A 27,837-nucleotide genomic window follows, 5' to 3' on the forward strand; every position below is an offset into this window, starting at 1 on the left:
ATACACTTCAAAGGATGGCATGAGGAGATTTAGAGCCGTTACATGCCAACAAAACACTATGGAGACAGACATTCCAACAGTACACAGTGTACTATGTTTGAGCTCTGCATCAGCCCGTATGGACAAGCAAACTTGCTTATTATGTTAATACACCTGGAACTGGAAAATTAGCTTTGTAGTTTTTAGTACAGAGTCAAATCTAGCACAATTTAAACTACTGAGCAGAAAAAATTGTCCAGCTTTTGTCAAGAGTTTCTAAATAGTTGTAAAATTTTATTTAAACCGTGGCTTTTCAAAACATAACATTTTTCTTTCAAAAGTTGCATTTTTCTTTTCATTCAAAGCTCTCACTGTGTCTTCCTATTCAGTAAGTTCAGGAGATCTACCTCAGAAATTAAGTTTGTTTTATTACAAACATGCAATCAGCTTCTCAAGCTGTCCATACACTAGAAGAATTTAGTTTGAAAACTTTCCTTTCAGGTATTTTCATTTTCTTTCAGGTATTTACATTCGTTTTTGACAGCAGTGGTGAGGAAATTGAAAGGACCAGAAGGGAACGAGTACATTTCTAACAGTAAATGTGGTTTTCATGTGGGAAATTTCATTCATTCCAAAATTGAAATTTAAAAGCAAGAACATTAAATACTTTAAATATTTGTTAAAGTGGTTGTAAAGGCAGAATTTTTTTTTTTTATCTTCATGCATTCTAAAATCTTCTGTGTGTAGCAGCCCCCTCAGCCCCTCTAATACTTAACTGAGCCCTATCTCTATCCAGGGATGTACACGTGTCCCTCTGCCATCCGGAACTCTTCTTCCTGATTGGCTGAGACACAGCAGTGGAGCCATTCGCTCCCACTGCTGTCAATCAAAGTCAGTTAGCCAATCAGGAGAGAGAGGGGGCAGGGGCCAAACCATGGCTCGATGTCTGAATGGACACAGGGAGCTTCTGCTCAGCTTAAGTGCCCCCCCAGCAAGCTGCTTGCTGGGAGGGCACTCAACCGGAGGGAGGGGCCAGGATCGCTGGCGAGGGGCCTGAGAAGAGAAGGATCCAGGCTGCTCTGTGAAAAACTATTTCACAGAGCAGGTAAACATGGCATGTTTGTTATTTTTAAATACAAAATAAAAAAACAAGACCATAGTATCACTTTGAGTCATTGAATGATAAGAATGTTCATACCAACATTAGTTCAGAAATCTATCTAGTTCAGAAATGTATTAGTGAATGGTCAGATTTAGAGACAAATACATCCTTTCCTAAACAGTCACTAGTCAGATCTGATATCATTTAAAGTATAGTATCAAAAGAAAGTGCTATTAGCCCCCAAATATCAAGATATGGCTAGGTTGACTGCAAAATAAAGCAGCACTTGTAAAACAATCGTTGCACATGTCAGGAACCTGAAAAAAAACTGGGACTGAAGGGGATTTATAGGTGTTGGGACTCAAATGTCAAAGGGTTTACTTAAACTTTTAATTTTGCTATTTTATAGTGTGCTCTGCACATGGGTCTTTTAGCCCCTTCCTGGTGACAGTATGCAGATATGCAGCCTCATTTGACTGGGCTTTTTCCATGGGGCCTCATGTATGCATATCTGTCTTTGTGCCTGGAGAGCACTACTAACACATGTCAAAGTTGCAAAGTTGTGCTTAGGCATTAAAATTCGTTGTACTTTTTTGCGCAAAGGGGTTAAAACAAATAATTATTATAATTATTATTATTATTATAAAGCACATAATGTGTCACAAGTTAACCCTTCATTGTGCCATTCTCCACAGATAGGACAGATCTATATCCAAATATTTAAGTGAATAGAAAAAGTATATGATGTTATTAACCTCCCTGGCGGTATGATTATTTCAGAAAAAAGGTGCTGAAAGCGGTATCATTATTTGCAAGGAAATTTGGCATTTTATACTGTAGGCCTGTAATTCTTAGGAATAACTCACTTAAATCTGACCAAACAAGAGTCTAATAGGCATCCCGGGTATGACATTTTTTTTAAAAACAAAATTATAAATTATAATATAATAAATAATTATAAATAATTATAACAAATAATAATATAATTCTAATAAAAATTATTCAATAATGTAATCAACTCAAAATAACTGAAATTTGCTCAGTTGCAGAATTGTTGCTGTCATTTTTTTTTTTTTTTTATGACGAATTATCCCACAAATCGCTATCGCACAATTCTGCAAGTGATTATAATTTATTATCGCTGTTTTCTAGCTGCTCCAAAACCATTTTTGACATAAAGGGACACTTTTGGTTGCTATGGACAATATACAGTTTGCAGGGGGAAAGAACCATTTTTATTATATAAAATAACATGTAGGGCACTGGACAGACCACTAGGGACAAGGGGGGTGTGTATTTTTTACATACAGTACTGTAATCTATAAGATTACATGTATGTATGTATAGTGTGTGTTTACTTTTTTGAATTTGGCGCCGATCTCCGCCCCTGCGCGTAGTAACGTCACAGGGAACGGAGATCGACGGCACACGGGGACACTGTGTGAATCGAGCGAGGTCCCGCTCACTCACACAGCGCGGTGGCATCGCTGGATCCAGGAACAAGGTAAGCCAGCGCGCGCTGCAGGCTTTGCATAGCTACCCCGAACGTGACTCGGGGATACCGATTTTAGCACAAAAAAATCCACCCCGAGTCACGCTCGGGAATACCGCCAGGGGGGTTAATACATGAGCATTTGTGTTGTTCATTTAAATTGGATTCAATTCCCCCTTACATATTAAAGACATATCAATGATGATAAAAGTCCAGCTCAGGAGAATCTAAATATTCTCCTTGCACCAGAGCTGCGCCCACACTACAAGGTTTAACTGCTTATTTAAGTCTAGGGGGAGTAAAAGCACTTACCTAATTTTCTGTTTCCCAACAGACAGTGCTCCGCCATCCTTTGGTCGTGGACTGTCCCTCAATGTTCTCATGTCCAATGTGGCAATAATTGGTCTGGACAAATCCAACAGGCTAGTTATGCACAAGTTGATCGATAGATCGACTTGTGTATAACCAGGGTTCCCATACATGAATCAAAATTTGGATCAACAGAATCTGGTCTGGCCACTGCTGGTGGTTTGCCAGTGCCTTGGTTGGCAAGGGCTAAGAACTTAAGATGAAAAGAATTACTAAATGGACATTATCTTATTTTATGTAGGTTTAGTTATAATTGTTTCTTTGACTAAGATTATTTTATTATCATTTATATTCAGTCACAAAACCAAAAGTAATCTTAAAAAATGTGTTCACTTCTGTCAGCAGAAACTCTTTAAAAACTATGAAACATGCATATATTTGTGAATCAATGAATAGGAAAGTACATGACCAGCTACTGCAGTATTTATTCCAACAGTTCAGTCAGTATTTCCTTTGTAGATAGTGGAGATTGGCACAGCAGGATGGTCCACAGGGAACAGAAAAATCTCCACGAAGGTGTTGCTACATTTTTCCTTCATGCTGCTTTTGCAAACTTCTGCATGAATGAATTACAATTTATTCTTTATATTTGTATTGCACAGCACTGCAATGGACCCTGTGGATTTTAAATGGATGTAGCAGTTGTGACAGACTCCAATGAAATAGTTATATTCAATGCTTTAAATTCTAGTTAGCTTCTTAAATCTTTCCAGCTCCAAAAACCCTGACGCTAGAAAAAGCTGAAGTGAAAAATGTTATGGACCCCATTTACTAAAATTTTAGTTCTTCCCTCCATTCTAGGATGGAATGAACAAACCTCCAGAAGACAATTTTGTCAAGTGAAACAATCCTAAACATTATTATTATTATTATTATTATCTATTTGAAAGTATACATAATTTCTTCATTGTTACATTTTTACCACATAACACCAAAAGGAAACACACTTGGCTTGGTTCAGTTTTCTGTGCGTGAATTGCATAGAAACTGAACCACATTCCTGTTCAATTCACATGTGATTCAGAGCAGTGCAATTTGAGCCTATTAAAAATGAATGGGCTCAAATCACACCTCATCTGCACCGCAACCAAATCGCAAGGATAAAACCCTTTTGTAAAGACATTAAAGCCAGATAAGATATTCCCCTATTCCTGGTTCACTTTCTTTTCCAGTGAACCAGGGATAGTATAAAATAAGTGTTTTGCCTCACCTTTTGAATGTGGCTAAGCATTTGCTTCCAATCTATTGGAAACACACACAAATTTCAAGCCAGGAGGAGTGTATACACAAGATGAATGAGATTGGGGATGCTGAGGAATGGGTAGCGACTTGCAAGAGTACACCCAAACACTTCACCAACATCTGGGCAGTATGGATAGATCACATTTCCGACCCAGGCTAGTTTCCTCTAGTTCGGACTTGATGTTGTTGGAACTGGCAGAACCCTTCCTTAGAAAGTGTATTTGACCCCAGCAGCAGTGAATCAGATCCATGTGTACCCATCTCTTTTCAACAGAAGCAGAACATTAGCCTGGCGTCTGTCAAACGGTCCTGCTAGAAAACCAGTATTTGATCAGCCGCTGCAGCCAATGGGTGGAGCCCTGATCAGTGTAATCTGATCAGGGAAAAGGGGGAATCCCCGCTGTCAGAATGCAATGATGCAGCAGGGGAAATTCCTGCATCCACATTGCTTGTATGGATGAAGGAATCTTATTTTTTTATTTTTCATTCAACCCACTGGCTGAATAAAAAAAATCAGAAGTATATACCCAGCTTTACTCTTGTAAGGCAGAAAATTACCTGTGTTACTGTTAACCTTTTAATCATGTTCTCTATATTTCACATACCTGTGACCTTATCATATGACTGTATTTCTGTATTTTCACTTGATCTGTTTTATCTTGGGTTCCAACTAATATTTTATCTGCTAATACTGTGTTTTAGTTATCTTTTGTTTAATTATTTTGATTCTTTATTTGCTATTATTATTCAACCTTCCTCTTTATTTATAAACCACAATAATTTTTTTGCATTTCTCCCTATTTTCTTTCCCACAACAGATCACTAATTTTAATGCCCAGTTTAAATATGCAAACTGCAATCGATAGAGTTTTGTCAATATGACCATATTATATTGAAGGCTCATTATTCTTGGTAGTTACAAGCTCATAAATGTGTTTCTTATTACTGGGAAAATCATTAATCAATAACAACAATAATTACTCTTAATAAATTAAAAAAAAGTGTTTTTTTTTGAATAACAACTCTTTTAAAGCAACAAATATCAATGAAAATTAATGTCTCCAAAAATGGGCTACTTACTGCTGTAAGTTAGGTGAAATCCAATGTCAGTGTCAGATCCATTTGTATTAAAATCTATCCACAAATGATTTGATGTACTGTTGAGTATTACTTTTAATAGTTCATTTTTTGTAAAGGCACCTAGAAGTCGAGAAGAACTGTGTTTTCCATCATAAACCTTAAAGAGAAGAAGGGTTTATTCATGGCAATTAGAATATAGGACAAACGTGATTTAAAAAGATTCCTTAAATTGTGTCCAATTCAAGTACTGTTATAGTATCTCCAAGTTTAATTATGTTATCAAGTGTTACATTTTGACAGGTCAGATGAAGGATCCAAACATCTCATTGCTGCCATGACTTGTACAATCAATTATGTTTTCAAATATTTTCAAACCTTTTCTTTACCGATACAATTAATATTTATACCTGCACACATCCTTTGAGATTTAATAACCTCAGCCTTTTTGATAATCTACTTATACAGCTGCAAAAAAAAAAAAAAAGATTGGTGACATTTTAGTAGAGTGTGTCTTTTCTAAGTTTTCTAAGATCATCAATGAGCAAGAAAAAAGAAACTGTCCACTCTGTTCCTTCCTGTCAGCTTCTATTAAAAGGAAATTGGAAATTTGAAGCTAAGCTGTCATCTTACATCTTTCCTCAATGTATGAGGTGACTTTTGGATTAAGGTATGAAAAATGAACTTCTATATAACAATTTAAAGAAAAACCTGGTAGTAATACTATTTATTGTCCAATTTTTTTTTTATATTCTGTTCACATAAGCCTAACATTTCACTGTCTCTTTACACATTTCTATGTGTTCTTGTTTTCATAATAATATTGTAATCATGCCTGTTATTCTTCTCAATTACCTGGTTGATCCTGCCTGTGCCCCCCCCCTCCTGATAGTAAACTGACTGTGCTAAGCACAGACAAGCCATGCAGCATGGTCAGGTTATGTCTCCTATCATCACACTATTGTTACAGGCACACTGTGCAAGATCAACTGGCTGACCAGGAAAAGAGATGAAACAACGAGGCCAAGTGCCCTTATCATTGGAAGGAATTAAAATGAAATACATTTTTACCCACCTTTAATTTTTGTTTTAAAACACTATTTAGAAAAAAATATATACATTTTGCACTTTAACTTCAAACCTTTTACAACTGCAAAAGCTGTATTAACAGCTCATCAGAGTAAATTATAGACAGTCATCTAAGTCAGTAAGTGACTATAATTCACAATGGTTTGCTCACAAATTTCTGTGATAAAATTCTGCCTTTGTACCAGAGCTGGGATGGGATGGATGCAGTGTCGCCTCCCTGTTTCTAGAACTTTAGAGTGGCAGTGGGAACCATGTACTAAAACACTGATTGTTCCAGCACACAATGTTGCTCCATTTCGCATCACCAAGAGGCAGTGAAGGTGCAAAATCTGATGCAGCTCTGCATAGAAACCGGTCAGCTTCCAGGTTTTATTGTCAAAGCCTAATTGGAAAACCTAGTAGCAGATTGGCTACCATGCACAACTGCACCATATTTTGCACTTTCAGTTTTAGTAAATCAACCCCATTACATATCAATGCCTTCTTTGTTGCAGAGCAGCAACAGACCTGCATCAATATGGATACCAGCTGGGGAGAGCAATCCCTTACTTTCTCACTTATGACATGACCAGAGAACGGAATAAGTTTTCCTTCCCAGAGTCACTTGTACTGATAGCAGGTCTGAAGTAGAGAGAAGCTGAATGTACCTGGGTTTGTTTAGTGGGACATCCACCTGGCACTCAGAAATTCTGAATATTATTGCAAATCTTATTGAAGTTAATGAGAGCCTAATCTTTAAACTGTCATTAAACCCAGATTATGAATACTCTCATCAAATGTTATATAACAGAATGTGCATGTACACAACCCCACTAAAGCATTTGTTTTTTGTAGAGTGAAATATTCCTGGTTGATCCTGACTTCTGCTGCCTCTCCCATCTTCTCTGTGCCACTATTGCATCCTCAAATTGTGTAGAACAGCTGTTGTCATCTGCTGAGCATGTGCTTTTTTCAGTTCCTGTCTAAGCTCTTAATTTCCTTATTTTTTCTTATCTGTACAGCCCATGTGACTATAGTCTCACACATGTGGGCTTAAACACAGTGATAAACAACACTCCCTTCCCTGCTCCTCCATGTTCTCCTGTTCCTAACCACTATTGGGGTGGGATATAGTATGCTGATTGATTACGTTCACTAAGAAACTCATAGAAAAGCTTTGTATTAATATAAATCAATATTAACCACTTCAGTCCCAGAAGATTTACCTCCTTAATTAAAATTTTGCAATACGGCACTGTATCGCTTTAACTGACAATTGCGTGGTCATTCCACCCATTTATACCAGACCCTTATTCTAGATCAGGGTCTTATAAATATTTTAATGGGGTTCCCTTCCTAATTCATACCAGGCCCTTTTGTATAGATTTTACGGGGAAGCCCTACATGCAAAAATAAAAAAGAGTGAAGTCCCCCCAAAAATCAATACCAGGCCCCTATTTGAGCATTAAGCCTGCCAAGTCAGGAAACTGAGGGGAAATTAAAAATGTGCTTCCCCTCTTGAGCCATTCCAGGCCACATGCTTTCAACATAGGGGAATACATTGCCAGTGGGATCTCCCTGGAAAATGACCTTGTCCCCATGTCGATGAAGGGTCTCTTCCCCAAAAGCCTGGCCCAGTGTTGGTGGATGTCTGCAGGTGGAGGGATTATAAGAATCTGGGTGTCTCCTTTAACAATTAGAGGGCCCTATATACTGCATAGCAACGAGAAGTCCTTTATTTAAAAAAAAACAAAAAAACATACACATTCAAAAAGTCCCACAACCAACATCCATCATCAATCACATCACCAAGTGATGTATATTACATCAAACATGATGCACAAAGCCTAATAGCCCGCTGAATGAAAAAATAAAATACCGCCTGCTGAGGCATTACTGATCCTAGGAACATGACATCACTGACAATCTGCACTCCTCACACTACTCAACCTTGTAATAATGAGTGCTCAAAGTAAATACCATTGATTGTTCTGTTCTAGAGCCAAATACAAAGTTGCAAAGTCACTAGCACTCCAAGTAGACATGTTTTGCATGTATATTGTGAAGACAGCATCACATAAGGCATAACATAAGGCATAAGAAATTGATATTTTAACCACTTCCCGTCCACTTCGCATGTCAGTCTGACACACCGCAACACCGATCTCAGTAAAGAGCCTCCGGCGGAGGCTCTTTACCACGTGATCAGCCGTGTCCAATCACAGCTGATCACGATGTAAACAGGAAGAGCCGTTGATCGGCTCTTCCTCACTCGCATCTGACAGGGGGGTTTGCGCTGATTGTTTATCAGCGCAGCCCCCCCTCGGATGCCCACACTGGACCACCAGGATGCCGCCCAGGACCACCAGGGAAGCACCCAACATGTGGATGGCCAGGTAAGTCCCCATGGCCATCCACATGTAGAAATGTATGCATAACATATGCCAATCAGTGCCCACAAATGGGCACTGACTGGCACCGGCATTGCACAAACAAATTTGTGATGCCCAGCAATGCCACCCATCAGTGCCAAACACCAGTGTCCATCAGTGCCACCTATCAGTGCTCATCTGTGCCCATCAGTGCCCACCTATCAGTGCCTGTATATGCCACCTATCAGTGCCACCCATAAGTACCCATCAGTGCCAGCTATGATTGCCCATCAGTGCCGCCTATGAATGCCCATCAGTGCCGCCTATAAATGCCCATCAGTGCCGCCTATAAATGCCCATCAGTGCCGCCTATGAGTGCCCATCAGTGCCGCCTATGAGTGCCCATCAGTGCCGCATACCAGTGCCACCTATCAGTGAAGCCTATCAGTACCCATCATCAGTGCCCATCAGTGCCGCCTTATTGGTGCCCATCAGTGCCCATCAGTGCCACCTTATCAGTGCCCGTCAGTGCAGCCATGTCAGTGCCCGTCAGTGCAGCCATGTCAGTGCCCATCATTGAAGAAGAAAAGGTACTTATTTATAAAATGCATGAACAGAAACAAAGAAAAAGTTGTGTTCTTTTCAAAATTTTCGCTTTTTTTTATTTGTTGCGCAAAAAATAAAAATCGCAGAGGTGATCAAATACCACCAAAAGAAAGCTCTATTTGTGGGATATGTAAATTGGGGGTAAATAGAGGCGCTTGCCAAAAATGACTAAAATAACTAAAATGCCAAATAACGCACAGCAACGTATGGATAGTATGATTAAATCCAAATAATGTTTCACTCCTTGTTTCCAATACCTTCAAAGGCATCTACATTGAGATGAATGAGGTGGAAATAGTGAAAATTAATAATCCAAAAAATAGACTAAAAATAATAATTAATAGTCAACACATTAATATCAATCCAATAATGTCATAAAACAGTGATAACTTGACAGTGATAGATCCGTAGGAAGGACCAAAAAAACACACAGTGTAAAATCTGAGTGATAAATAATGTTAAAAATAAACATCAATGTTTGTGAATAAATAATCTTCAGGATAAAAAATATATATAAAAAAATATAATATGATATAAGCAAAAAATGTTGAGTAAAAAAGATTGGTAAAAAAATGTGATTGGTAAAAAAATGTGATAAATAATTTCAAGTTAATTAAAGTGTTTCAAGTCAACCTCCAAAAGTAGTGGAAAGTTCCAAAAGAAAGGTGCAAGAAAAACTTATAATAAGGTGCCAATCCAAACTCTTCCAAAAAAAGTGTAAATAATAATTAAATAAGTGCTGCCATCCACCGCACGAAATTCCAGTGTAGTTTGTGCAGACTCGTGAAGATAATTCCAGCCTCTCACCTCAAAACAGGTTAAACCAGCCTGTTAGATGTATTGAAGGATTCCAGCAATGTAAACTCTATGGGTCACTCCAAAACGTCCACCAAGGGAAAAGCTCCAGACCACTCACATGAAAGTAGATGTAAACTCCATAGTGTAATAGGTTCAACACAATTTTAATAGTGGTTAACAAGTGGGAACATAGTGGGAACAAAATGATAAAAAAAATTGTTTGGGTACAGTGTAGCATGACTGCGCAATTGTCATTCAAATTGCGACAGTGCTAAAAGCTGAAAATTGTCTTGGGCAGGAAGGTGTAGAAGGTGCTTGGTATGGAAGTGGTTAAGGGCCTCATAAGGTTCCTTTCTCAAATTAACATAGTGGTACTATTTGGAGTGCTGATGACCTTGCATCTTTGCAATTGACCAAATATAATTATGTCCATATATGGTCAGTGACATCACTTATGTGACCCTGTCCCTTTGTATACAGTATATCAACTGTCACCTGCCAGACCAGTCATTTGGCATAAGTGAAACGATGAGATCAGATGTGTGTCTGTGGGTGGCAGGCATTGGGTGTCATGACTGATGTGAATCTACAGCACTGGCCAATGTGATTGATGATGAATATACATCCTGGGCTTTTTTTTAACCACTTAAGACCCGGACCATTATGCAGGTTAAGGACCTTGCCCCTTTTTGCGATTCCTCACTGCGTCAATTTAACTAATAATTGTGCGGTCGTGCGACGTGGCTCCCAAACAAAATTGGCATCCTTTTTTTCCCACAAATAGAGCTTTCTTTTGGTGGTATTTGATCACCTCTGCGGTTTTTATTTTTTGTGCTATAAACATAGAGCGACAATTTTGACGAAAATTCAATATTTTTTACTTTTTGCTATAATAAATATCCTCCAAAAATATATAAAAAAACATTTTTTTCCTCAGTTTAGGCTGATACGTATTCTTCTACTTATTTTTGGCAAAAAAAAACGCAATAAGCGTTTATCGATTGGTTTGCGCCAAATTTATAGTTTACAAAATAGGGAATAGTTTTAATGCATTTTATTAATAATTTTGTTTTACTACTAATTGCAGCGATCAACGATTTTTTTGTGACTGTGACATTATGGCGGACACATCAGACAATTTTGACACATTTTTGGGACCATTGTCATTTTCACAGCAAAAAGTTCTATAAAAATGCACTGATTACTGTGAAAATTACAATTGCAGTTTAGGAGTTATCCACTAGGGGGCATAGTAGGAGTTAAGTGTGACCTCATATGTGTTTCTAACTGTAAGGGAGTTGGGCTGGACGTGTGACGTCAGTGATTGTCTTTCCCTATATCAGGGAACAGACGATCACTGACACTGCCACAATGGAGAACGGGGAAGGTGTGTTTACACACACCTCTCCCCGTTATTCAGCTCCGGTGACTGATCGCGGGACACTGGCGGCAATATGGTCTGCGGGTCCCGCGGGCGGGGTCACGGAGCTTCGGACGGCGGCAGCGCTTACAACCCCACGGCTGGGCCTTAAAGAGACACGTACAGGTACGTGATTGTGCCCAGCCGTGTCATTCTGCTGATGTATATCGTCGGTAGGGAGTCCTTAAGTGGTTAAATAAAGAGACTTATTTATTTAAATGTTTGATTAATGAATAGGCAAGTCCTGGTATCTTCATGCCTGATTATTCTTGATGGAGGCTTCCAGATTCTTATAAGCTCCCCAGTCGCAGACCCCAAAACCACCAGGCCAGGGTTGTGGGTGAGAGGCCCTTGTCTTCATCAATATGGGCATAAGGTGCTTTGCCAGGAAGTCAAGGTATCCCCAATGTTAAGGGCATGTGACCTGGTATAGTTCAGTAGAGGGGGGGGAATCGTGCCCCCCTACTTTCCTGGCCTCCCAGGCTGCATTTGCAGATACGGGCCTGATATAGATTTTTTGGGGGGCATCTCATGCATTGTTTTTTATTTATTTTTTTCTTGTAGTTTCCCCTTAAAATTATTTCTGGTATGGAATTAGGAGGGGACCTCACACCATTTGTTGTCTTTTTGTAAATGGGGCCCCCTTTACATTTTTACCAGACCTAAAGATCCTAGTATGAATTGTGGGAATGCTCTCCTTGCTCAATTGCTTACATGGCCAGGACCCCAGCCAGACCAGTTTCCTCTAGTCTCCCATGGTACCCCCACAAAGTCTCAGTCCGCTTCAAAGATCAAAGCCCCTTCTGGAGAGCATTACCTCACAGTTTTTCCAAGATGCTTCCAGGAATCCCCATTCCCAACAGTAAAATCAAGACCCATCCAGAGTCTTCTAGCCCCCTAGCACCATCTTTGGCTTGTAATACCCTTCAAAGCTCTCTGTATTTTTCCCCATACTGACACCAATCTCAGGGTATATTTTCTTCCTTCAGATCATCAAACATCACATTTTTCATTTTGTTTTACTGTTGAGGCATGGGATATGTCCCAATGGACCAGACTATGTAAAGGAGGGACCAAGATTAAGAGGAACAGAGGGCAGTAGGAAGAGGTGAAATGCCAGGATAGCAGCAAAAAAATGCTAGGCCTGTGTGGCTAAAGCCGATGTAGCTGTGTGTTGTATGCTACTGATCAATGCTGAGTTCATCTTGAAAAGACACTGATTCATGCATGATAAAGCAATAAATGACATTGTCCAGAAGTTTTGTGCTATACAATGATTTGAAAAATTTTCAATGGATTCTGAATGATTTGCAATAACAAATTTTCACAACTATACATATATTGTAGTAAAACAACATGACAATATGTATGCAGTATTTATAAATATATATATTTTATATATTTTACCTTCAGTATATCACCATCATGCAGTTGAAATGTTTTAGCTCTTAAGTGGATTCCCTTTCCTGGTTGAGTCTCTATTCTATAAATGCATTCATGATTGTTGTCATAATTTGCTGGGAAATTTGGAGACAGCAGTGTTCCTTCATTTCCAGTGACTGTTGCTCCACATTCAGCTGAAGGCAATGGGTATATTAAAAACAAATGATTTAAAAAATGGTGAATTCTAATTGTACTTCAATGTTTAGGATGTAACAATAAGCACAATTCTAAAATAAAAATAAAAATAATAAAAAATACAATTCAATAATGTGTTACAACTATTTCAGAGGAAATACATGTAAAATGCATTCAATAAAAATGTAACATTCTAAAATCTGGAGAAATACATTTAAAATGGAACATTCTAAAACCTGTGTTAAAGCCAACTGACGTTACTGGAAATTTCATAGAGGAATCATGCAAACAGGAGTATAAACAACTTTAGAAACATGCATCTAACACACCGGTGTGCATGAGCCTCCAAATCAAAGTAAAAGTTAGCATAGTCATAGCCACTATGTAAGTCATAGCATTATCACAGGTACATAGATGACAAATACAATTCCTGTATTACCTGGGAAAGTACTGTGAGTAAGTGGTACAGTAGTTAACCTCAAAGGAATAGCATAAAAAACTTATCAGTCTTTAGATAAATAAAAATGTATTTATTGCACTAGAAATAAGTTCAGTTAAAACTGCAGCAACAGTCAATAATGGTAAAATACTTTCTGATGTTTGCAACATCAGTCACAGATAAGATACTGGTATCTGTTTTAGACAGTTAAAGAGCACTTATATACGATCACATGGACATCTATGTTTATATGGGATAGGGTCCACAAAAACGAAAATTGGGGATATAATTCCCCACTAATACCACTATATGACACAAATTATTTTGTACCGGGGAAAGTAAGCTTGTCTGGGAGCTGGATTAAAAAAAATGATATAAAATTAGGAGATATACTGAAAAACGGTAAAATCTGTACTTATCAGGAACTTGGGGAACACAAAGAAATGTTTGAGCTGAATTGGTTGAGATACCAACAGTTGAAACACTTTGTGGACTCCCTTCCTCATCCGATCAGGCTAGAGGGAAATTTGCTCCCACTAGAGCGTATGTGTCTAGCCTCGAGCGGACGAGGCGGGATATCACGGATTTACAAAATACTGTCGGGACTAAAAAATAAGGGGCTACCATCGTATATTAAAAAATGGGATGAAGAGTTGGCAACAGGGGATACTGAGAAAGATTTTGGGAAAATATTGAAGATGACGCACATCACTTCAACTAACTGCGGGTTGATAGAAATGAATTTTAAATGTTTATCAAGATGGTATATCACCCCAGACATTGCACATCGATTCCAAGGGGAGACTTCCAGATTCTGTTGGAGGGGTTGTATGGAACCTGGAACCATGTCACACCTTTGGTGGACGTGCCCCAAAATCAACAGATATTGGCATAAAGTGGTATCAGCAATCAAGGAAATTACAGGAATTAAAATAGCAGTCGACCCGTGGGTGTGTTTGTTCCACGGGACAAACATGACTAGTAAACAGTATATGAGAACCTTGCTCCCCCATATCCTGAATGCAGCTAAGAGCCTGATCCCTAAACAGTGGAAAGATCCCGAGAGCCCAACAATGAAGAATTGTCTTGACAAAATAAATGATATTTATTACATTGAACAGCTTAAATTTATGGGGGAGGAAGGTGAAGGGGGTTTCAAACTTAAATGGCAGGACTGGGTCGACTATAAGTCATCACAGAGTTATCTAGCCCGGATGGTATAGAGCAGGAAGTGTAGTGTAGTGTAATAAAAGTTGACAAATTAAGAGACTGAGGTTCGGAGAGAAAGGGGAGGGTTTTGGTACGGGGGGTGGGGACGGGTTAGTCGACTTGGGTAGGGGCACTTCGGTTTTATGATGTATTTTTTGCACTTTGTCATACTGTGGCCATGCTGGCTTAATATAAACACATAATGACATAGCAAACAAAGAAAAAAAAAAAACTATTCCCACCATGATGCGAACCAGGATGGAGACAGCGTATGAACGCAAAATTGATTAGGTCTCCGGTAAGTGTTCTCTGAGTCGGAATAAAAAAAAAAAAAAAAAAAGATACTGGTATCTGGTATATAAAATAAAAACCGCAGAGGTGATCAAATACCATCAAAAGAAAGCTCTATTTGTGGGAAAAAAGGACATCAATTTTGTTTGGGAGCCACGTCACACGTGCAATTGTCAGTTAAAGCGACACAGTGTCGAATCGCAAAAAATGGCCTGGTCATTGGGCAGCCAAATCCTCTGGGGCTGAAGTGGTTATATTGTACATTGCATAGAAAATTACTTAGTACTGCCAAGCATTATATACAGGGCTTTTTTTCTCAGACAATAGGTACAGGAACTCCCCCTTTCAAAGTCACCCCTTTTTCCCACCCCTACCCACCTCCCAGTACCGCCCCTTTTAGACAATATAGACCCAAGTATAATTGTTGTGGTGCTAAGTAATTTGTATGGAATTTGGTTATGATATCAAGAAAAACTGTAAAATAGATCCCCTGCAGCCAGCAACAATAGATCCACCTAACAGCAATGGACCACCCACAACTAAATTCCCCCCCAGTAACAATAGACTCCAGGCAGCATCAACAGATCTCTGCACAACCAGCATTAATAGACTCTCTGGCTGCCATCAACAATAGACCCCTCTCCTAATAGTAGACCTCTTTCAGCAACAACTGAACCCCACCAGCAACAATAGACCTCGCCAGCAACAATAGACCCCCCTGCAAAAATAGTTCCCTCAGCAGTGAGCCCCAATACCCTGCAGCACACCCCAGCGCCCCTTGCCATTACATACAGTCAGTCCAGGAGGTGCCGGAACTGTGTTCCCCCGCGTTCCCGTTGAAAAAAAGCCCTGATTATATATATTTTTTAAGGAGAGGTCATAGAGAATAAAATGGTGTGCATTTGCGCGTTTTCCAAATACAATTTTTGGGGAAAGATATACCCTTTAATGATTTTTAATGCCTAAAAACACAATATAATATCCAATTGTTTAGTAAATAATAAAAGAAGATGTTAGACCAAGTTAAAAGATACCTAACATGTCATGCATTAAAATTGTGCATGCTCATGGAATGGCGACAAACATAGGTGATGCTTTAAAAGCCTTTACAGGTTACCGGTTTAGAGTTAAAAAGGAGGCCTGATGCTTGAATTATTGCTCTCACTACAACGTTTGCGACAATACCTCACATGTGTGGTGTGAACCCCGTTTACATATGTGTGCACAACCTACATATGAGTTTGCCTTTTCACTCAAGCGCAGAAGGATGAGGGTGCTTTCAATATTTGTTTATTTATTTTATTAAAAAAATATATTTTTACACTATTCCTTTTACATTTTTTTGCACTTTTATTGCTATCACAAGGAATTTAAACATTGCTTGTGATAGAAAAAAGCAGTAGCATTTGCTCTTTACTGAGACATCTGGGTTCTACAGTATCAGACCCCAGATTTCTCTTCTGCCCAGAAAGCATCTGAACAAACCTCATTTAAATGTAGTTTTCAGCATCAAAATCTCTGCTTTGTTCAATGTTCAAGAATTGTAAGCAAAAATAAAGGAAATAAAGAAAATGACTAAAATCTGCATAGCTGTTTGTTTTTCTGATCAGCTCTCGGGATTCTTGTTGCCAGGTACACCATGCTATCCAGTCAATTTTTCATTTGGGATATTCAGCTAGAGTGAAGCCTTTTGGGATAGGGAATTGCAAAGTATGTGTGTAAAAAGTTAACATGATTTCCTTTAAATACTGAATGAAGATTTATCAGACTCTAGTGTTTTCTACATTTGAGCAATACACAAAAAGCATCAGGGAAATAGTTGCTTGCATGTGTTAACTGGATTATTTCTTCCCTGCCACACAATTAAATGAACTAGTGTAAATTAAAACTCAATAACTGCCTTAGTTTTATTGAAGTAAGGTTAAGAGACCAATTTTATTTGAACTGCAGACATAGGTACAGGTGGAATAGATGAATCCTTTTTTTTTGTTTACTTAGTTGCTTTACAGCAGGGGTCTCAAACTCCCGGCCCGCGGGCCATTTGCGGCCCGCGGACCGAAATTTTGCGGCCCGCGGCCCCCTCCCCGTGCTGTGCGATATTTTGCGGGCCACTGCACTAGAAGGGTGCCGTGCGGCCGTCACAGCTCGCAGTCCGTGATCGTGAATGATGTGTCCGGGACTCCGGGTTACTGCTCAGGCAGCCAGCACGTCTGCACGGCGCTGCAGAGGGGGGGGGGTTGGCGCCGATGCGCCCGAAGTGTCTGACACTGCACGCTCTCCCTTCCTCCCTCCTCCGCGTCTCAGGTCAGGTGGTACTGACTGTCTTGGGCTGGGTAGCGTGGCGCCGTTGCGTGCATGCGTAAGGCATGCAGTTCAAATTCTAAAGGCGGGACCAGAACAAAACGGGACTGACAGACTGCTAGCTACACAGTGCTGAAGAAAAGTAAAGGTAAGGCCGCCCGTCCCCTCCACCTTATCCAGCAGGCTGACAGGTGTCATCCCTCCTCCCACCTCACCTGTACTCCAATGAGGAGGGCCAGTTAATAAAAAAAACGTTAAAAAAAAAAAAAGTCAAAATTGGTCTCTTGTTGAAAAAAAAAGGAAAAAAATAAAAGGCAGAGGTGATCAAAAACCAACGCGCAGTTGTCAGCTTAAAGTGGAGGTTCCCCTAAAAATAAACTTTTAACATTGCATTTATGAGATTAATGACAATTAGAATCGGCTGTTTTTTTTAAAAAAATACGTCCGTACATACCGTTTCCTATATGTGTTCTCACCGCCGCTTCCGGGTATGATGGTCGGGGCTGGGCGTTCCTAATTGATTGACAGGCATCCGACCGACGCATACAGCGCGTCACGAGATGCCGAAAGAAGCCGAAAGTCGGTGCGGCTCTATACGGCGCCTGCGCACCGACGTTCGGCTTCTTTCGGCATCTCGTGACGCGATGTATGCGACGGTTTGATGCCTGTCAATCAATTAGGAACGCCCAGCCCCGACCATCATACCCGGAAGCGGCGGTGAGAACACATATAGGAAACGGTATGTACGGACATATTTTTTAAAAAAAAACAGCCGATTCTAATTGTCATTAATCTCATAAATGCAATGTTAAAAGTTTATTTTTAGGTGAACCTCCACTTTAAGTTACGCAGTGCACATATACAAAATGGCCTGTCATTAAGGGGGGGGGGGAATCACTGATTAACCACGTGACCTCTGGAAGATTTACCCCCCTCCCCCCTTCATGACAGGCCATTTTTTGCGATGTGCACTGCGTAACTTAAGCTGACAACCGTACGGTCATGCCACGCTGTACACAAAAAAAAAAAAAAAAAATTCTCGTGGTATTTGATCAACTCTGTGTTATTTTATTTTTTCCGTGTTTTTTTATTTATTTTTTTAGATTTTTTTTTGACAAAAGACCAAATTTGAAAAAAAAAAAAAAAAAATGACTTTCGGCTATATAACTTATCCAATTTTTTTTTTTTTACGTTTTTTCATAAATTTAGGCCAGGTGTCTCCAAACTTTCTAAACAAAGTTGGTGTCAATGGGAGAAATTGTGCCCGATAATTGGTGTCATTAAGAGATATTGTGTCCCATCATTGATGTCAATAGGAGTAATGGTTGCCCTATAATCGGTGTTGTCAGGAGAAATTGTGTCCCGTCATTGGTGTCATTGAGAGAAATTGTGTCACATCATTGGTGTCATTGGGAGAAATTGTGCCCCATTATCGGTGTCATTGGATGAATTGTGCCTACAAACTATTGGATATATTTATTGAATTTATTTATTTTTTCTAGTAATGGCGGAGATCAGTGACTTATAGCGGGGCTGATACATTGCGACTGACAATCTGACACTTTGTGGGAACCAGTGACGCAGTGAACAATGCCACATTTTTTTGTGTCAGTGAGAGGAGTAATGACCCATCGTTGGTGTAATTGGGAGGAACTGTGCCCCTTTGTTGGTGTTATTAGAAGGAAATTGTTCCTCATTGTTGGTGTCATTAGGAGGAATTGTGCCTCTTTGTTGGTGTCATTAGGAGGAACTGTGCCCCATTGTTGGTGTCATTAGGAGGAACTGTGCCCAATTGTTGGTGTCATTAGGAGGAATTGTGCCCCATTGTTGGTGTCATTAGGAGGAATTGTGCCCCATTGTTGGTGTCATTAGGAGGAATTGTGCCCCATTGTTGGTGTCATTAGGAGGAATTGTGCCCCATTGTTGGTGTCATTAGGAGGAATTGCGCCCCATTGTTGGTGTCATTAGGAGGAACTGTGCCCCATTGTTGGTGTCATTAGGCGGAATTGTGCCCAATTGTTGGTGTCATTAGGAGGAATTGTGCCCCATTGTTGGTGTCATTAGGAGGAATTGTGCCCCATTGTTGGTGTCATTAGGAGGAATTGTGCCCCATTGTTGGTGTCATTAGGAGGAACTGTGCCCCATTGTTGGTGTCATTAGGAGGAATTGTGCCCCATTGTTGGTGTCATTAGGAGGAACTGTGCCCCATTGTTGGTGTCATTAGGAGGAATTGTGCACCATTGTTGGTGTCATTAGGAGGAACTGTGCCCCATTGTTGGTGTCATTAGGAGGAACTGTGCCCCATTGTTGGTGTCATTAGGAGGAATTGTGCACCATTGTTGGTGTCATTAGGAGGAACTGTGCCCCATTGTTGGTGTCATTAGGAGGAACTGTGCCCCATTGTTGGTGTCATTAGGAGGAACTGTGCCCCATCGTTGGTGTCATTAGGAGGAACTGTGCCCCATTGTTGGTGTCATTAGGAGGAATTGTGCCCCATTGTTGGTGTCATTAGGAGGAATTGTGCCCCATCGTTGGTGTCATTAGGAGGAACTGTGCCCCATTGTTGGTGTCATTAGGAGGAATTGTGCCCCATCGTTGGTGTCATTAGGAGGAATTGTGCCCCATTGTTGGTGTCATTAGGAGGAATTGTGCCCCATTTTTTATGTCAGAAGATGAAATATTGCCCCAAGGGCCAGATGGCCCCCGGGCATTATTTGTTACAAATATTGTTGTCCTCTTTGTGTATGTTTAGGTGACCAGGGGGCGAGGGTTGAAGATGGGGGGGGGGCGCCACAGGATTAGCTCGCACAGGGTGCCTGAACACCTAAGGCCGGCCCTGCTCACAGACACCGGCAAAGCAGGGGTCGGCGTCAGGTGACGTCAGCGGTGTGGGGGCTGAGCCGACGTGACGCGCCGTCCGCACTGACCTGGTGCGACGAGTCTCGGCCTGCTTCGCCCTTCCTACGCAGCTAGTGCGGTGCACCTGACCCTGGTAAGTCAATACCAGTACTGCCAGGGAGAAAAGGGGGCGCTGGGGGTGTCGCTGATGAATTGGTGAGGGGTGTGCGCAGGCCTACAAACTGAATGGTTAGGGTGCTATGTTGCTGGTGGATGATGGGGGTGCTACTGCTGGGGGGGGGTGTTGCTGGTGGATGATGAGGGTTCTACTGCATCCCAATGGTACAATAACACCCCATCATCCACCAGCAACACCCCACCCCCCAGCAGTAGCACTCCCATCATCCACCAGCAACACCCCCTCCCCATTCCCCCTACCCCCCTGTGGTAGTAACATGAGCTGATGGATGATGGGGGTGCTACTGCTGGGGGGGGGGTGTTGCTGGTGGATGATGAGGGTGCTACTGCAGGATGTGGGGTGTTGTTGGATGATTGGGATGCAGTATCACCCTCATCATCCACCAGCAACAGCCCCCTCCCCATTCCCCCTATCCCCCTGTGGTAATAGCATAAGCTGATGGATGATGGGGGTGCTACTACTGGGGGGGAGTTGTTGCTGGTGGATGATGAGGGGGATACTGCATCCCAATGGTACAACAACGCCCCATCATCCACCAGCAACACCCCACCCCCCAGCAGTAGCACTCCCATCATCCACCAGCAACACCCCCTCCCCATTCCCCCTACCCCCCTGTGGTAGTAACATGAGCTGATGGATGATGGGGGTGCTACTGCTGGGGGGGGGTGTTGCTGGTGGATGATGAGGGTGCTACTGCAGGATGTGGGGTGTTGTTGGATGATTGGGATGCAGTATCACCCTCATCATCCACCAGCAACAGCCCCCTCCCCATTCCCCCTATCCCCCTGTGGTAATAGCATAAGCTGATGGATGATGGGGGTGCTACTACTGGGGGGGAGTTGTTGCTGGTGGATGATGAGGGGGATACTGCATCCCAATCATTCAACAACCCCCCCCCCCCCAGCAGCAACATCCCCATAATGCTATCACCACAGGGGGGTAGGGGAATGGGGGGGGGTGTTGCTGGTGGATGATGGGAGTGCTACCTCTGGTGGAGGGTGTTGTTGGGTGATGAAGGGCGCATGATGGGGCATTATATGTGAGGGGCACATGATGGGGGCATTATTTGTATGTCAGACCATATTCGCTCAGCCCTGATAGTAAATTTCTGTGGGTGGAACAAGCGCTCAGCCTATCAGGGCTGAGTGAATATTGGCTCACTGCCCTGATAGGCTGAGCGCTCATCCATGTGATTGGCTGGCAGTGCAGAAAGAAGAAGAGGAAAAAAGGAGTAGTTCGCAGGTGGCCCTCCCATATAGAGAAGAGTGAGTGTGTATGTGACTGCAGCCAGAGTCATAGGGACTATCCTGAAAGATTGAACATTAGAGGTGGCAGAGGCGCAATCTGTGACGCAGTGGCGTCCCTGTAGGATAGAGCTGTTGTAGGCAGTACAGTTGAGACAAACTAGTGTTATGTGCAGTGCAAATACGTTTTTGTCTTCCAGCCCCAGTCATGTCTTTCTCAAAACCTGCTTTAAAGAGAAAGGTTGATGATGAGCACAGAATTTTTCAGAAGAAGTGGGAGATGGAATATTTTTTTGTGGAGCACAGGGGCATTCCGACTTGTCTTATATGCACCGAGAATGTTGCGGTGCACAAGGAGTACAATATCAGACGTCATTATATAACTAGACATGCTGAGGAGTATGCCAAATACCAGGGAGATGAGAGAGAGGCCCAGGTCACTAAACTTAAAAAATGTCTACTGAGGCAACAAGAGTTTTTCAAGAAAGCAAATAAAGAGAGTGATGCAGCAGTCGAAGCTAGTTACATGGTGAGTGAGATGATAGCTAGGGCAGGAAAGCCATTCAAAGAAGGCGAGTTCATCAAAAAGTGCATGTTACAGGCTGCAGGTATAGTCTGTCCAGAAAAAAAGGGTCAGTTTAACAACATCAGCCTTTCAGCCAACACAGTGGCAGAGCGCATTTCTGACCTGTCAGGTAACATTTATGAACAACTGTGTGAAAAAGCTAAAAATTTCCACACATACTCAGTCGCTCTTGATGAGAGCACAGACGTTACTGACACTGCGCAGCTCGCAATATATGTCCGTGGTGTGGATGACAATTTTGAAGTGTTGGAGGAGTTGCTCACAGTTATTCCAATGCATGGCCAGACCACTGCTCAGGAGATATTCTGCCAGCTGTGTAAAGCCATTGTGGATGCTGGCTTATTATGGAAGAATTTTGTAGGAATAACAACTGATGGAGCGCCATCAATGACAGGGAGGAAAAATGGACTTGTGGCACAGGTTCAAAGAAAGCTACAAGAGGAGGGTGTGGAAGAGGCCATTGCTCTGCACTGCATTATCCATCAGCAGGCCTTATGCAGCAAATGCCTGAAGTTTGACAATGTGATGTCTGACGTTGTGAAATTGATCAACCATATCAGATCCAGGGGCTTGAAGCATCGGCAGTTCCGCGCCTTTTTAGAGGAAATAGAGTCAGTATATGAGGATGTTATATACTTCACCGAGGTGCGTTGGCTTAGCAGGGGAAACGTCTTAAAGAGGTTTTTTGAGTTGAGAGCAGAAGTCAAAGCCTTCATGGAGATGGATGGGGTGGTTGTTCCTGTACTAAGTGATCCCAAATGGCTCATGGACTTGGCTTTTCTTGTTGACATCACACAGGAGCTGAATATACTAAATAAGAAGTTACAAGGCCAGGGGCAGCTTGTCACTGTTGCCAATGACAATGTCAGGGCATTCACTGCAAAACTCGTGTTATGGAAAGCCCAGCTTTCTCAGACAAACCTCTGCCATTTCCCAACATGCAAGGTGCTCATGGACTCAGGCACACCATTCAGCAGCATTAAGTATACTGATGCCATTGCAAAGCTACAGGAAGAATTTGATGACAGGTTTGTGGACTTCAAGACACACACAGCCACTTTCCAAATGTTTGCTGACCCCTTCTCCTTCAATGTGGAAGATGCACCCCCTGTGCTTCAAATGGAGCTAATTGATCTGCAGTGCAATTCTGAACTCAAAGCTAAGTTCAGGGATATAAATGGAAAAACAGACAAGCTTGGACAATTTATGAGAGAATTGCCCACCAACTTTCCTGAGATTTCCAGGATGTTCAAGCGGATCATGTGCCTTTTTGGGAGTACCTATCTGTGTGAAAAGCTCTTCTCCACCATGAACTTTAATAAGTCAAAGTACAGGGCCAAACTTACTGATGAGCATCTTCAAGCCATATTGAGGGTGTCAGTTGCTTCCTCACTCAAGCCAAATGTTGCTGAGCTGTGTAGGAGGAAGCGCTGCCAGGTCTCTGGCAACAAGAAGTAGGAGGTAAGAGAAACCTATGTTCTTTACAACCGTTAATATTTAGAACTATTATTAAGATTGCATCAGTTGTACATTTTAGAATTTTGGTCCAATACCCAGCCTCACCCAGCCTCACCCAGCCTCTACCTCCAGTGGCCCCCAGATAATTTGAGTTTGAGACCCCTGCTTTACAGAGTATCTGCTAACATCTATTTAAACTGAGTAGATTACAAAAATTCAATAATCCTATGTATTTTACAGTTTGCATACCTCACAGAAAGAAATACATGTGACATAAATGTAACTGGTTCATGCTGGCTGACATAAAGAAAAAATAAATATCACAGTGACATCTGATAGTAGCCACTAAGTTATGTACTAAGCTGGCACAGTCAAAGGGGTTTCCCTAATAAATAAATAAATATCAGAGTGTGCTTATCTCTCATCTCCTTTTCAATATGCTAGGTAAATGACCACCTCCACCTCCCTATATGCATACTTATATACCTTGCATTAATGCTTGTGGCCTCCACTCTTTTTTTTACATTCAGTTGGAAATCCTCAGTGTGTTGGCCACACTAATACAGAATGAAAAATTATAGTCTCCTAAGCATCTTCTGCATTGGGTCATCAAGCAAAGGTCATGTGCTGAATTGCAAAATAGTTATGCATCTATGGTGTGGGTAGGCTAGCATAGTAGGGTAGGGGGAGGGATAAAATGGCTTTGTTTGAAAGTGCACTGATCATTTGTTGTGCCAGTGTAATAGCAGTGTTAAAGGTAATTAATGTCAGACCAGGATGTTTTTTTTAAAGGCAAATAGCATCGCCAATGTGAAAAATGAAATGCAATTTTAGTTTAGTTTTATAAAGGTTATTCAAGAGTCTGACTTGTTGATGGTTGTTATGAGCTTCTGAACTTTACAGATTTTCCCTGCATCTGCATTGCCTGAATATGCATTTATGAGGTATTTTGTTTATGTGATTGGTAGATAGTGTCTGACATCAGGCAGAGGTGATCAATGCCTCTGAAGAACACCAGAGCCTCGAATGGCACCCTTTATTGCAACATAGTTTCATTAACCACTTCAATACCCAACCATAGTAATATGACGTCCACAGATGGGATCTAACATCCTGGGTGGACGTCATATTACGTCCTGGGCTTTGTGGGGGGATATCTGAATGATGTCTGCAGCTAGAGGCATCATTAAGATATCCTTCTCTACTGCGATTCTGCACATGATAAGAACGTTTATAGTGGCAGTTCCGCCAATTAATCGTTCTTATATGCAGCGGGAGGGGACATCCCCCCTCTCGCCGTCTGATGGACAGTTTTCATCGGTTAACTGATGAAGCTGACTGATGGTCAGTCGTGCCTACACACCATCGGTTAAAAAAAGATTGTGTCAGAACGCATTGACGTAAAACACAACGATGTGCTGAAAAAAAGTTCAATGCTTCCAAGCATGCATCGACTTGATTCTGAGCATGTGTGGATTTTTAACCGGACGTGCCTACAACTGATCGTTTTTTTTCTATCGGTTAGGTATCCATCGGTTAAAATGCTTTTTTTTAACCTATGGATAATTAACCGATGGGGCCCACACACGATCGTTTTTTTTTCCGATGAAAACGGTGTACGCGGCATAAGAGGGTAATTCTGATTGGTGCATTGCGCGACCATGTTATGTCATGGATATCTGAGGTTTGGACTTTTTGCAGTAACCATTTGTCAAGAAGAAAAAAGTAAAACCTAGAATAATAATTGTGGCAAGGAGAAAAATATATATAATCATCTATATTGGCATGATAGCACCTCCATGCATTATACAAATCATGAGTGTAGCAAGATTTTCAGAGGCGAATAGGGATGTCTGATGGCAGAAGGTAAGTCCAGTTGGTTATTAGGCTTGGTGTTAAAATCTCCACAAAGAAGCAGCTGTTGTATATGTTTTGCTTTGCAAAGGGTTTTGGTAAAAAAAACAATCTGTCCCTTGGTAGGTGTGTAAATGTTCAGCAGGGTATGGAGAACATTGTTGATGGTGCAGCTCAAGATGAGAAAATGGCCATTGGGGTCTAAAACTAGTTGGTTTAATTAAAGGAAGATTGTGCCCTTAATTGCAATCATGACCCCTATTTTCTTTACTGTAAAGCAGGCTTGGAAGATACTGTATATGGGAAATGCTTGTTTTGGCAAATGCTTATCTTGCATGCATAAAATGCTGCAGTGGTGGGATTGTGTGGAATACCATAAGGAGTTTCATTTAGCAGGGTAGGTCAAACCCTTGGTGTTTATAGATAGAATTGAGATAGGGTATGGTAATATATGTGGAATGGAAGAGGATAAGGCCCCAAGGCACTCTTGGTTTGAAAGCTCCTGTAAGAGAGGGTGTCCATAGAAATAGATTACATCTAGAATATAGCTTTCTCAAACAGTGTACAAAACCTAGGTTATATCCACTGGGATGTCACTGGAGTCTGTAATAAAAAAACAATGGTAAGCGGATATATAGAAAACAACAGAACGTGCTCAAACCAATAAGAGCAAAAGTAGCAGTGTTTCAAACAAGCAAAGCTATACTGCTACAAACTGAATGGGGCAATTGTTCACTTAAACAATGAATGCAAGCACAACGCCAAAGAGAAGTCTTCTGGAATTTAAAGAGGTCTCCATATAAGCCCATTGTCATTGATGGTTTCTGTATTCTCCGGGAGGTAGGACACTGAGTATGTGAAAAATTAGGTGAGGTATGGTGTGTCGTTCCTATGGCGCAGTTCTGGAATGATTTACCAGATGCAAAGGAGAGTCATGCCCCTACTGAGAGTGTTAATGCCAAGAAAGGTGCCATTGCGGGTGATGATAACGGTAGACCTTATGTTTTTTCAATGCTTTTGTAACTGAGTTGAGCTGTCGACAGAGTTGGAGAGAGTATTTGGAAACATCAAATGGAACTTGAATGGATCATAGGGATCTAGCTGCAGAGAGCAGTTGTTCTCTGATCTAGAAAAAGTGTATCCTCGTGAGCATATCCCTGGACGCAAAATCTGCCAAGTGGGCCGACTTAAGGATGCAGTGGATGTGGTCAATTGTAAGCTCTATAGGAGAGTCATCTTGAAGGATAGCAGACAGCATATTGCATGCATAGGTGTGAAGCTGATGTTGCGTGACCGATTCTGGTATCTCTCTGTTTGACATTGTTACACCGGGACCTGTTTTCAAGGTCTGTAAGTTTAGCTTTTATCCACGTGTGGTCTCCTTTGGTTTCCTCATACGTATATACTGTATTATATCAGTAATAGTCTTAGTACATTCACCCAGTCTGGTCTCCATGTATTATATTCTATCTCCCATAGTATGCAGATCAGATGAGAATTTGTGTATCAGAGAAGAGAAATCAGTAAACATGGATGATTAAGAGAGGAGCATCTCCCTAATGGCAGTGCCCAGAACTGGTTGACCAGTAGTGAGTAAAGCTGCTATTGAGGACTGTGAAGCAGCATTGGGTTGTCACGCCACCCTGCTTGCAAAAGGCTGCATTAATAAAAGCAATGATTCATATTTGAAAGTAACTCTGTGGTCACAACTGTCACTGTAAAAAAGGTTAATTTTAACATGGTTAAAATTGCAACATGGTTAAAGTTATTTAGCAGGACACATTCCTTGTCATATGGATGAATGAATGAATGACTTGTATAGCGCTACACATGCGAAACTGAATCGCCTCTAGGCGCTTTTTCCAGCCAGTGTCTGCTTGGCTGGTGCGGTCATTTTACCCTGTAGGATCTCGACACGCTTGGGACACACAGTCATACACACAGATATACATATATATATGAGACAGAGTTGAGATAAGATCAGCACATCCAAATATATAACAAGCCCATACAGAATATTTATGGAAGGCTGTTTACTTTAAAGTCACAAATGAAAACACAAGATACATCCCCAGCTGTTGACCAAAAAGACATTTTAGAAAAAGTTTAATGTTTGCAGAAACAATAGTTATATAAATGTAATAAAAGTGCTGGACATGGGGGCGTGGCTGGCTACAGAGTGGGATGGACACTCGTTAAAAATTGCTCTGCACAGTGGGGACCGATCGGGGGCACACAGCAGGAGCACGGATTAAAGATTTGGCAGCAATCTGGCTCCACATACATTCTACAACTGCGGGACCATGTCTAGGAAG

The 27,837-nt window shown here is 41.2% G+C and overlaps 1 protein-coding gene across 1 annotated transcript in view; it reads right to left on the reverse strand.

Annotated features, from left to right (window-relative positions):
• The window catches only part of CSMD1 (CUB and Sushi multiple domains 1), an 833,985-nt gene that overhangs the window by 477,211 nt on the left and 328,937 nt on the right, over positions 1–27,837 (reverse strand). Inside the window, exons 17-18 of the mRNA XM_040349812.1 lie at positions 12,933–13,102; positions 5,265–5,421 (exon numbers count right to left, since the gene is read on the reverse strand). Of these exons, the coding sequence (XP_040205746.1) occupies positions 5,265–5,421; positions 12,933–13,102 (327 nt within the window). The remainder of the gene's footprint in view (positions 1–5,264; positions 5,422–12,932; positions 13,103–27,837) is intronic.

This window comes from Rana temporaria, chromosome 4 (assembly GCF_905171775.1).
Source record: "Rana temporaria chromosome 4, aRanTem1.1, whole genome shotgun sequence".
Lineage (NCBI taxonomy): Eukaryota > Metazoa > Chordata > Amphibia > Anura > Ranidae > Rana > Rana temporaria.